The 13127-nt window shown below is 43.3% G+C and overlaps 2 protein-coding genes across 6 annotated transcripts in view; one reads left to right on the forward strand and one right to left on the reverse strand.

The window, feature by feature from the left end:
* The window catches only part of SPSB3 (splA/ryanodine receptor domain and SOCS box containing 3), a 42818-nt gene extending 38275 nt beyond the window's left edge, over nt 1-4543 (forward strand). For all 5 annotated transcript variants that reach the window (XM_033963617.1, XM_033963616.1, XM_033963615.1 and 2 more), the window contains one exon: nt 3111-4543. In XM_033963617.1, coding sequence (XP_033819508.1) covers nt 3111-3490 — 380 coding nt within the window. In that variant the 3' untranslated portion in view covers nt 3491-4543. The remainder of the gene's footprint in view (nt 1-3110) is intronic.
* Nucleotides 4190-13127, reverse strand: part of EME2 (essential meiotic structure-specific endonuclease subunit 2) — a 35110-nt gene continuing 26172 nt past the window's right edge. Inside the window, exons 6-8 of the mRNA XM_033963612.1 lie at nt 10062-10177; nt 8835-9027; nt 4190-6813 (exon numbers count right to left, since the gene is read on the reverse strand). Of these exons, the coding sequence (XP_033819503.1) occupies nt 6568-6813; nt 8835-9027; nt 10062-10177 (555 nt within the window). The 3' untranslated portion in view covers nt 4190-6567. The remainder of the gene's footprint in view (nt 6814-8834; nt 9028-10061; nt 10178-13127) is intronic.

Below are 13127 nucleotides of genomic sequence, written 5' to 3' on the forward strand. Positions count from 1 at the left end.
ATGCATGGTGGGGTGGGGGGGGGGGAAGACACCATCCTGGTGTCAGAACTGCTTCTTGGCAGGAGCCGCCGGACTCACAAGAACTGCCAAAGTGCAGTCTGGCAGACGAAGAGGATCTCTGGCCCTTGGAAGGGCTCGAGTATGGATGAGAGCACTTGAAGGGAAGAAAATTAGGACTCCCCAAACCTCTGGAAGGACGGGATCTATTTACAGGCAGTGAGTAGGGCTTGCGATCCTGCACACTGGCCATCAGGTCATCTAGATCTTGGCCAAACAGCTGTCCCTTAAAGAGCAACCGGCTCAGGGTTGCTTTAGAAGATGAATCACCAGACCAGAGCATCCTGCGAGCCAAAACAGAATAGGCTTAGCAAGACTTTCAAGATGTCATACAAAGCATTAGCCCCATATAATCCACTCCTGAGATTATAAAATCCAAGTCACGAAGCACCACAGTGTCAGGATCATGGCACAGCTTAGAATGGCATGCCACGAAATGAGAGACAGACGACAACTTAGCCGCCAAATCAAACAGACGCTTGAGGATAAAATCCACCCGTTGGTCTTGAACATCCTTTAGGACTACACCCCCGTCACTGGGGAGAGAAGTGCGCTTGGTGACATGTGCCACTGAAGAATCCACTTTTAGGGAAGCAAAGTGCTTATTAAAGGCATCCGCCATGGGATAAAGCCCTGCCATGGCACAAGCACATTTCAAGAGACCCTCCCAAATATATTTTAAGAATGATCAGGAAAAGAGGCAGATTGTGGCCTCTGGTCACTCATGAGGGAACATTCTGCAGTGACAGGCTGCTTAGACTGCAACTTTAATTCCTAGAGAGATTCAGAGATTAAATCCACAAGATGTGCGTGCTTGAAAAATCTGTACATAGTGAGATCCTTCCCCAAATCATGGGCTCTGCATCTATCTGAATCCTGGAGATCTTCCACATCTGCAGCAGTGCTTCCCTGCGAAAGCAGAGGCATGGAAAGCATAACCGGCTTACCTGATGGCACACCCGAGGGGAGGCAGGAGAGAAGACCCTGGTCCACTGTGCAGGGGTCCCTGTGACCAACATGGAGTCCAGTGGAAGGAATCAGGCAGAGACTTTATAATCAAGTATGCCCGATAAAGCATATTAACAAAATCCGGAGAAAACCCATCTATGGCGGGAGCAGACTCCTGCGCACTAGGTTTGGACTGTTTGGAGGATTTATGGGGTTTATCTCCTGTGACACGCTTGCATTTCGCTGAAACGTTGCTTGTGCACTCCCCGAGACCCCCAACACCATTTTTATGGAAGTCAGGACAGAAGGTGGTAGAAGACCCTCCTTGGAGGTTGAAGGCACTGAATCCGGGCAAGCCTCACACCCCTTGTGGGCCACAGTGCATGTGCAACTCGGCTGCGCATCCGACAGCCATCCACCGCAAATGAGGCATAAATCTGACATCATGCCCTAGGGAGGTCATCTATGTGGTTTTCTTTCAAAAATGAAGCTGGCAAGAATAAAAAAATAACTTTAAAACCAAATCTGGAATTACACAAAATAAAACGCGAGCAGAAAAGGAAAGCTTCTACAGTCTGGCTTGTAGGAAGAAAGACTGATGTTCACAGGGTCAGTGATGAGGTAAGAGGGGGAGGAGTTTAAGCCTCTGAAGTTTTAGGCTTCCTACAAAGTCCTGATGGGTAGAGGGAAATAACCCACTGGTCCTGGAATAAAGTGAGATTGTACAAGAACTACCATTTACACTATGATCTTGTGACCACAATCTTAGGTTCAGAAAACTTCTAAAAGACAGGGAGCCAGCCCTGAAGTAACTGAAAAGATAATTGTAAAAGCCTGATTCTAAACTGTCTAATGCAATTCCTGGGATAAAAGAACAATGACCTACTTGTAACTATATATTTGAAACTATGACCTAACTGTATTAATAGTTACACTGATCTACCTGTACTAGCAACCCTATTGAATGTCTGTATCAATCTGTCCATTGTAACTTCCTCTTGTAATGTAATCCAACCTTAAACTGAATAGGAAAAGACGGAATAGAAAATCTGATTAACATAACATAACTTTTAGATGTCATATTGAAAATGCCACTCCACATGTTATACTCTAGTCCTGAAGTGTGTTCAGTCAGAATAGCCAGACTCAGACAAAAAAAAACAAACCCAGCTGCATCACCCATCCAAAAACATCACTCATGTGCGACAGTGTTCATATTTTCAAGAGTGTTCTACCCCTTACTTGTGGCAGTCTCCAAAGCAATACTAGTGTGATTAAGGCTGTTAGATTGAATAAGTTAGATAATTCTAGATCTAATAGATACTGGCACTGTCACCTAGATATAGGAACATTAGACCATCTACTGTTCCATTGCCCTAAAATTCTAATCTTTTGAAAATCAATTTGGGGACATATTAATAATATTTTAAATTCTGAGATTCCTTTAACTTATGAAATAGTAATTTGTGGTACTATTTTGCAAATCAAAGATCTCCTAGATAAACATAAAAGACGTCTCTTTAATTATGACAAGTACAGCTATACAATTGATTACACGAAACTGGAAAAAACTGGGATTGTCTGAACTTTACATTCTGGTGGGCAAGTTTATGTCTAATTTATAAATATGAGAAAATGAACGGTTATGTTAGGGAACAATGAAAATTTTAAATTAATTTGGGGCCCATTGACGTCCTTTGTAGAATCTCTATAGTTATGGTTAGTTATTAGATAATATGCACATCCAGGGAGGGGGTGGGGGAGGGAGGTATGCAAGGGCTTTAATTGATTATTCTTATGGATGGAAATAGGGGAGAAGGATGATAAATTTTGTGGTTTGATGAGTAAGTCTGAATAGATAGATATATATATTTTTCCTGTTTAAAATATGTATAATATAGGACTAAAATTATGGGAAAATTCTATAATTACTTAATGGAAAAATTGGGTTGGGTGGGGTAGGAAATTAATATGTACGAATCTTGAAAAATTTAAGTGATGTTTAACGTGTAAAATGATTAATATATTCTATATTTCACTTATTGAATATATTTTAAAAATGAATAAAGAATATTTTAAAAGGCTGTTTTTTGCTTTCTCTACAGGAGTAGCAGCAACTAAACTACATAACAAAAAGTTCTTCCCCATGGTGTGCTCCACAGCAGCCAAAAGCAGCATGAAGGTGATCCGTTCCTGCTCCAGCCATACTTCTCTTCAATACCTCTGCTGTGTTCGCCTCCGTCAACTGCTTCCCAACTATATGGACACACTGGAAGTGTTGCCCCTACCACCAGGACTGAAACAAGTTCTCAGTAACAAGCTGGGCTGGGTCCTGAATATGAACTGTAGCCCAGTGAAGCCTTTGCTAACCAAGTCCTCCACTTCAATGCCAATCCCTGTCACCACCTCCTCTGGGAGTGACTCAGACAGCTCTTGTAGCTCAGATGCAGAAAGGTGCCAAAGGAAGCGCTGTAGGCGGACATAAATATACCTTGCCAAAGCTTAAAAAGAAAAAAAAAACGATTGTGATTTTTGTTTTCTTTACCCTACCCCTAATCCTACCCATGACAGCTTATTGGGCAAATGCCAACTGCCTCAATGAAGATCTTGTAATGAGTTGGGAAAGTGGTACATTCTGCCCTTGGCCCAGGATGATATCAGGGAGTTTTATGGAATGGAAGAAATAAATACAAGCATATTCCCTAATAACAGATGTAACCCAGAGAAGATTCCATGCTAAGGATGCTCTGGCTTTCTGTACCTCTCCTTGACTATATCATTCCTTAAGGTTAGAAGCAGAGCACTAACCACCTGAATGAGAAATGGACACCTTGTATAGTAGCAAATGCATTTTTATTAATTCATATGTAGTCCATTCAGCCTTGGCTGCTTACTGTGCTGAAGGGTATTATGTTAATTACCATTCTTGCTGAAAACTTTTAAATGTTTTTGCTTTGTGGCTATCCTTGCTTTTTGTGTTTATATAGTCAATAACAAAATATTTTTAATCAAAAGAATACAGACAATGAAACGATTTTTAACTTTTATTTTTTCATTGATTTGACATTGAGCTAGCTGGTACAGTCTGAATCAATCCTGAAACAAGAGGACATGTTGTACAGCTCCTCAGACGTTATAAGATAGCACGATGAAGGATTTATTTGAGCTTTTTCAAAAGCTCTTCACTAGGCTCACATTTTGACCTATCACCTAGTTTTCCTTTGATCATGAAAAAAGGAAGATGCTTGCTTTCTTGTAACATGGAAGAGCCTGAACTATATATAGCGGCCAAAGTGTGACAGTTGGTGATGGGCAGCCTGGGTTTTGCAGGAGTCTCTTGTACCTGCAGATGAGTGACACGGACCTCTGTATGGCTTTCATTGCCAAAGAGGGAGGGGAGGAGCTTGTAGCTGTAGAACTTCTAACAAAGTACCTAGCCAATGGTTTTAGAAATACAGTTGGGATTTATTATTTATCGGGTGATAGGAAATTTGATTTTATTTATTTATTCTAGGCACTTCTACTGTTCAGAAATAAAGATTAGCAAAAAATGATCTTTTTGTATTAGACTAACTTAATATATTTCTTCTTGACTATAATCTTTGCATGGATTTGATTACCCATTTAACAAAGCATCAAACGAGTTAGAAAATAACCTGACTCATCATTAACCTTTACTTTTCATTAACCTTTACTTATTCAGGTTAATGCAGAATGAGCAAAAGATGCCATCAGCAGCGTCATCTCCCAAAAGCAAGTAATGTATTCAATTAGTCCAAGTACAAGGTCTTACCTTGTTTTAACCTATATTTTTGTACATTCCAATGAACTTACCATTTAATATTGTCACAATGTGCTGTATACCTAATTTTAAAATATTCTTTGTAAAAATAAAATTAAAAAATTAAGAGATCAGTGTGGGGTAAAGTACTTTTATGGGTCATGAGCAGCTTTAGAATGATGGCTATGGCTGAACTTCATGCTCATTTGACCAGGCTGAACTGCTTGGTGTCAATTAAAATAATTACTAGAGCTGGTTGCAGTACTATGTGGTATCATGCACTGTAAACTGGGTTCCTGGATCAGGTCTTCCACACCCTGGGGATGCTACAGAGACAGCATTCACAGTCTTTCAGGAATGATAGCTCAAGCATGAGGCCACTGGCTGGATTTAGAGCCTGCGATTATAAGGGTCCAAAAGGAGCACAGGGGTGTAAGGCCCTGCTTGAAGACCATTTGTTGTTTTGTTTTTTGCAACGAGTGGGGTGAGAAGGAGACAGGGGGAAAATCCCAGCTAGTTTTGAATTATCGTATATAAACCGGGATCTTAGGGCAAAAATGGGGATCCTGGTTTAAATTCGAGCCAACGCCCCCTCCTGGAATTTTGCAGGTTTGCAGCCAGCCTCTGCCCCCCTCCCTACCCTATCCTCATATCTCTACCGATCCCAGGTGGAAGAGCAGCGGGCAGGAGAAGCTTTCTGAGCACCTGCCCTGCTGCTAACCGGCTGCCATAGATCGAGTTTCTTTGGCCGCTGAGCAGCACGAGCAGGAACATGATTAGGCACTGCTGCTCGGTGCTGAGCAGCTTCCTTACTCCTGTGAATTCTCATAAAACTCATGCATCCCATAAAAGTAGATCCAATGGCACAATGGTGTGTAGAGGGGCAGAGTTTGGCAGTACACACCTAAATTGAAAGATCAGGTTCTTAACTTTGCTAATCTTCTTTCTTGTAAATCCATGCTCCATTTCTGGACAAGTGGGTTATGCATCCCATGTCACATGACTCTTTATAGGAAACCTCATTTACATAGAGGACTCTCCCCTCTTACCTCAGGACTGCCCTCTGGTCACCAATTTGTGCAAAAGCAGACAGTCACAACTGTAGAGGACATAAAGGACACGTACAGGGAAACTCCTCGACATATTAGCCTAATCTGCTCATAACAAGAAAAATCTTAGCAATCATAAACAATTGAAAAATGTTAAACAATTTAAACCTGAAAGAAACTGTGCTATAAGGAGACACAGCCTTCACTAACACAGGGGGGGGAGGGGGGCACTACAACCAGGGTCCCCCAAGGCAAAATGCATAACATAATCGGATGGTACTCTTAGAAAGGCTGCAAATCAGTAATTCTCAGTAGGCGTTCCAGGAAAAATACATTAAAAAACCACGATCAGAAAAGATTAGCTTCTATTGTCTCGCTTGTAGGAAGACAACAAGAAGTTTGAGGGCAGTCTAGAGGTAAGAGAGAAGGAGCAAAAAAGCTTTGCTAATGAGGCTTCCTACAAGAAATCTCACAAGATGGGATTGACTACCCAAGTGTTCAGGAATGGAGTGGGATTGTACAAGAATATAGATAGTACCGGTACATGCAAATCTCTCATATGCATATTTATTGTGATATCTTGAAAATCTGACTGGCTAGGTGGGACCCAAGGGCTGGATTGAGAACCCTTGTTATAGCTCTACAAGAGGAGACAATCATTGCCCTTAATAAATTAAGCCTTAATTTAGGTTTCCTAATATATGCTTTTTCTCGCTTTTACAAAATACGATGTTAGGAACTCAGGTCTAAAACAAGATCCGGATTTTGGGACAACATAAAGAGATACACACGTCGGGAAAGATCTGGGCCAATACGTCGCTCTTTGTGGTGCTTTACGACTAGTTGCTGTTCCTCATCCTCTGGCTGCTTTCTCTCGGTGACTGCTGGACCATAGCTCTTTATGCTGCTGACTGCTCTGATCTGTAGGTCTGAGAGTAAGTTCAGGCGCTCCTGTTCTATACTGCATTTCTCATAAGCCTGAAGAGACAGAAAAAAAAGACAGTGTTATACACAGCAGAAAGGCTCTACGCTCTGCCATACATGGTCTAGTACTATGAAAGTAAGCAAGAAGGAGCATGGAGAAATTGTTCTTACATGCTAATTTGCTTTCCTTTAGTCCCTGTAGACCAGGGGTGGGCAAACTTTTTAATTCATGGGCCAGAATGGGTTCATAAATTTGACAAATGGGCCGAACCTTTTTAAATCCCCTGTGCCATTTAAAATCCCCCCCCCCAGTACCTTAAAACACACACACACCCGCCCCGTCATACCTTTTTAAATCCCCCTTATAGCCTGGTGATCCAGCTTGTAACCTTCCCTCTCTCATGTAGCAGAACCCTTGCCAGTTTCCATCCTTCCCTCCCGCTCCCATCCCTTGTGCAGAACCCTTGCCCAGCTTCCATCCTTTCCTCCCATCCCTTGTGCAGCAGAACCCTTGAGCACCCCCCCACCATGCAGCCGAACCCCCGCTGACCATCCTTCCCTCCCATCCAAACCCTGCTGACCACGAGCCCTACATACCTCCCTCCAGAGCAGCATCAGGCTGGCAGCACTCTAAACAGGCTGCTTCGGGGCCTTCCATGTGCCGCGTTACTGATGACATCATCAGTGATGCAGCAGAGGGAATTCTCCGATGAGAGAAGGCCGCAAAGCAGCCTGTTTAGAGTGCTGCCAGCCTGATGCTGCTCTGGAGGGAGGTATGCAGGGCTCGTGGTCGGCAGAGTTTGGATGGTTGGTGGGCCGGATATGACCCACAGGCCATAGTTTGCCCATGTCTGCTCTAGACTGACACAGATGGGTATTACACACTCCTACCAGCAGATGGAGACTGAGAATCACTGAGCTTCAAGTGGACTATGCAGTTCCCTGGAAACCAGTCACTGAGGGCTAGATGCACTAAAACTTCCAATCATCTAACGATCAGCGACCGATCATATTTGCTAACCCAATGCTCTAAACAGGCTCAGCATGTGATTTTCCATGCAGTCCTACATTCTCCAATTCTGGCATTCAAATAAGGTCATTAATATTAAAACCAGGCATTAGATCTATACCCTAAACTTGTGGAAAAGCCAACAGATCGGTGTGCGTTTTTTTCTATGAGCACAGGCCTCACTTCTAGAGGTTCATTTTGCAGCAGCTGACACTGGTATAACTGTGTTTTAGGAACTGCCTATGGTTCTTTTGACCCTGTTGCATTTAGTTGTGCTTTCAATAACTAGAGCCAAATGTTCTCTAAAAATAAACTTAGAGCTTGAGGACTTGAGTTGAGTTAGTTGAAAAGATTTTTCTTTATCATTAAATTATGTAAAGGTATAAATGAGATTTATACTTGTTATAAGTCATATCCTCACTAACTTACTTTCTGTACAAGTGAATACTTGGTATGTAATTTGAAAAATCTATAAATAAATAAATTTTTTTTTTTTAAAAAGAGAGAAACTTAGAGAATAGTAGTGATAAAATTCTTACGTAGCCCAAGTCAGCTAGTAGTATATAGATAAGAGAGATGCTGATAGAAAGTTTAGATGTCTAGGATCTGTGGTCTGGTGTGCATGCCTCACCATTGTCCTGATCTTCACTGCTGTGTGATATGTGCCAAGAGCTAGATGCTGTCCTTGTTTGCATTAAAAAGCCAGTAATTACGCTGAAGCATTCATTTAACACTGGTTCAAGTTTTTTTGCATGCAATGATCTCTTTCAAGCAGAGCTCATATACAGAGAATCAGTGTGGCTAAATTTAGGTGTAAAAGCTCAGTACCTGCAGAAATGCTCCAAAGTACCCAGTTTTCCATCTGAGATTTGTTGGGGATCCATAATAACAGTCTGCCATCCTCTGAGTAGCAGTAGGAGACCCTATCAGCTTTGTGGCTCATAACCCTCCCCTTATTTACTCTACTCAGTCACAGTAATTTTTCCTTAGTGTTATTCCCCATTCTCCTTGCAATTTAATGCAGCTAAAGAGACCTTGGTAGTAAATGAAATAATAGGAGTCTGACCTGTAGGAGGAGTTGTGGTGAAGGGTAGGCAGAGGATACAGCAGCTGCCATTGCAGGGCTGACTCTGTTAAATTGCTGTATTTGCCCTTTCCACACCTGCTGCAGCCCTGTGCCATCTTTCTTCACCTGTACACCTCTGGACCAGCTACCATCAGTAGTGCAAAAGGAGAATTTCTGATTTTCAGAGTGCTTCCTGAAAGAAAAAAAAAAGGGCAAATGAATAAGACATACAGAGCCCACTGGCTATAGTCTGGATCATGGAAAACCAGAATAGCTGTAATTAGGAAACTTAATTTTCTCCTTGTAATTGTATTTTGGATTAAGTTGTGTAAGGGGGCTGGACAGGCTGTACATTGCTACAGCAGACTCTCAGTTATCCAGCAGACTCTCAGTTATCCAGCACCCATGGGGATTGGTGTATTACAGATAACTAGTTTCTGGTTTCTTGAGTTACTGTAAAAATAATTTTGTCTCCCTTCCCACCTCATGCTATCATCCCCTACCCCCACTTGTAGGTCTAGCATCTGTTCTGCCCTTCTTTCTGGGTCACTTTCTCTCCCCACCACCACTTATGGGTCCAGAATCCATCCATTTCCCCTGCCCCTGCTGGACTCCCCCCCCAGTCCTCCCTCCCTTCATGCGGGTCTGGCCTTCTAGACCTCCCCTCACTTATCTAAGCAACAGCAGCAACCTGTCAGCAGAGGCAGCGCTGTAAGCAGCCTGCATGTGGCCAGCCCCATAAGCAGGCTGCACGTGACGCGTCAGAGGAAATCTTTCAGCACTGCCTCTGCTGACCAGTTGCTACTGCTGCTTCTGGTAAGTAGGGAGGAACAGACGGAAAGGGGTTCATGGGGCTCAGGGCCGTTGTTTCAGGACTGGAGGGAGGGGAGTTCGCTGCTCAGGACCGTTACCACTACTTTGGGGTTTGCTTTGTGACTGGAGGGAGGGGGGTTCACAGCTCAGGACCACTGCCGCTACCGCTTTGGAGTCTTTTTTTGGAGGGGTGATTGTTTTTGCCGGCAAGAGTGCTGGTTGATTGGGATTCTACTGTAATTAGCAGCCCATGGTGAAGAATCATGTAAAGAAAACAAGTAAAAGGAAAGATACTGCTGGTTCCTTCTGACCTAGAGGGACCAGCCTGTAACAGCAATTATGACAGTAGATATACAAGTTTGCAAGCTTCTGTTCAGGTTCTTTATATTTGTAAAGCAAATTGTGTGGACTCACTTGTAAGGGCGCTGTGCTATTGCCTTAGTCATTGCACAGATATGCTGCACAAACTCCTGCCAACTGTCTAAGAATAAAACATTTGTGTCACACCAAAGCTGCAGCATCACCAGTGCCTGAGGAACAAGAGAAGGAAAAATTATGTTTTTACCTGATAGTTTTTGTTCCTTTAGTCACAGCAGATGAATCCAGAGACGAGTGGGTTAAGTCCACTTACCAGCAGGCAGAGATAGAAAACACAAAGCTGAGCTCCATCATATATGTGATAGTTTGCTCACTGGAACTTCAGTATTTCTCTTAAAGTAGCAGGATCAATGAACAGGCCCAACAGCAAAGAACTCCCTCCTTACAGTTGTGCAAATCATAAGGCCACCTGCCTGGCCAATCCCTATGGTACAAAGGCAAAACAGAAAAAAGTAGAAAGAGCAGGACTCTGGATTCATCTGCTGTGACTAAAGAAATGAAACAAGAAGTTGACCTGTGTAATCCACAGATGAAACGAAAATCCAATGCAAACGACTGTGGAAACTCATGTTGCTGATGTAGACTTTTATTTGAATAAGAGAGTCAATAAAACAGCCACACCTTGACAGGGAACTCAACACAGACCTGTATTTCGACCTAAGTGTCTTCCTCAGGGGTCCAAGTGTGGTTTCTTCAAAAATGTGTGTATATTAAAATTTATGTACCGAGCGTGAGTGACAGTGTCCTCTGGCATTGCCGCTGAGAAGTGGAAAAACGCTTCAGTGGCGCCAGAAGACACTTTCACTCACGTAGTTTTTAATATCTACATACTTTTGAAGAACCCCTATCATAGATCAGTGTTTCTCAACCTGCAGCATGCATACCCCAGGGGGTACGTGGGCCGCCTGTTGGGGGGCTGCGGGCTAGCCGCCACCCAAGATCTCTCCCTGCCTGCCTCCTTTACTTAAGCCACCACCGCTGCAAATTTCTCCCTCCCCGCCCCTGAAGCTGCCACGCTCCATTTCCCTCCTCCCTCCCTTCCCCGCCGACCCTGACACGCTCCATTCCCCTGCCACTGATGCAGCAATAGAGACGGGCCAGGCACATGCAGGGACCGCACAAGAGGCAGGCCCACAAGCCTTCCCCCCAACGTCAATTATGACGTCGGAGAGGAAGTTCCGGGCCAGCCAGGCAGCGATTGGGCAGGTCGGGGCGGCATTTGGGTGGGTCTGGGGCAGAGTTTGGGTGGGGGTACTCGGTTGGTATTTGTTAGGCTTAGGGGGTACTTGGCTTGAAAAGGCTGAGAAATACTGTGCTATATGATCTAGCACCAGTACAAACAAAAACCAGAATCAGCAGGCGATCAAACAAATGGTTCGACAGCAAACTACTCCAACTCAAAAAGCAATACAGATGACTTGAAAGAGAATGGAAAAAAAGTAACCAAAAACACACAAAAACAGCATGGAGAAAACTAACAAGCAATACAAGAAAAAACTAAAGGAAAAAAGAAAGACATACTACACCAACCAGACAGGCATAGAAGTTCAAGACACTAAAAGACTATTCCAATTACTAAAAAAACTCACAGAAACCAAACCTTAATTGGCCACCAATGATCCCCCCCCCCCTTCAGCCACCCAACTAGCTGAGTTCTTTAGAAACAAGATTACAACAGTCAGTAGATTCCTTTACACCTGATAATGTTTATTATGTCCCTAGGAGCTCCAAGATGGTAGCTGAAGAAGGAGACGTAGATCAATTAGTATCTCCCGATAGTCTGAATGTTTCCCAATTTTTGGAATCCTCTAAGGATTATATAGCTAAATGAGCAACATTATTAGTTACATTCAAATCTGAAATTGAAAACCAAGTTATTTTGAAACTGTTTTTCAAAGAAACAGTCCTTGTTTTGTGGACAGTTACTAAAAGCGTTTCCAGATGTTGCCAAACAAACGCAATTTAGGAGAAAACAGTTCCTATTGCTTAAGCCTAAAGCAGGGGTGTCCAACCTTTTGGCTTCCCTGGGCCACATTGGTCAAAAAAAATGTTTCTGGGGCTGCACAAACGTGCAAACGCTGCAGCAAGACAGAGGAGGGAGCCGGCAAGACGGTAAACACCCGGGGGCAGCAGAGGAAAACACTGCATCGCCCTCTACCGGGGCCGCACAAAATACTTCACTGGGCCGCATTCGGCCCTCAGGCCGCAGGTTGGACACCCCTGGCCTAAAGCTTTGGCAGTGAGAGCTATCTTTTTTCTTAAATTCCCTTGCAAAGGTTTGATTTCATATGCCAATAATAAGTTTGTATTGTTAGACCCAACTCAATTGGAAATTTTTCTTCAAGACAAACCATTATTAGAAAATGTTTTAAATACTAATTCAGAGGTTGATGATATTAACAGGTCCTTTTACTAAGGTGCGGTAGCCATTTTAGTGCGCGCTAAATGTTAAGGCGTGCTAACACGCCCATGGGATATAATGGACGCGTTAGCATGCCTTAACATTTAGCACATGCTAATTTTTAGCGCACGCTAAAACGGCTACCGCACCTTAGTAAAAGAGGGGGTAAGTGACTTTAGATAGATTTTTGCCTGTTTGTTGAAAATAAATACAGTAAAACCTTGTATTACAAGTAACTTGGTTTGCTAGTGTTTTGCAAGACAAGCAAAACATTTTATTAAATTTTAACTTGATAAACAAGCAAGGTCATGAAATACGAGTACATACAGTATACACGTGTCACATCATCACAATTGAGGTGATGGTTCTTCTCTCTCTGACGCTGCAGGAGTGTAGTGACTGTTCTAAATGAGCGAGGTCTTGCAATATGAGTACGTATAGTATTTTGTATTAAAGTTTTGGGGTTATGGAACGAATCGTCTGAGTTCCCATGATTTCCTATGGGGAAATTTGCTTTGTTATACAAGTGCTTTGGATTAGAGAGCTGCACAGGAATGGGGGGAACGGGGATCCCACGGGGATGCCCCTAGGGTTGCGGGGATCCTGCGGGGTTCCGATGCACTCGAGCCGCGAGGCTCGTCTTCTTTTCCCTACCTGCCCTGCCACAGCACACAGCCGACCGGAAGTCTTCCACGTCAGCG

This window comes from Geotrypetes seraphini, chromosome 11 (genome assembly GCF_902459505.1).
Source record: "Geotrypetes seraphini chromosome 11, aGeoSer1.1, whole genome shotgun sequence".
Taxonomy (NCBI): domain Eukaryota; kingdom Metazoa; phylum Chordata; class Amphibia; order Gymnophiona; family Dermophiidae; genus Geotrypetes; species Geotrypetes seraphini.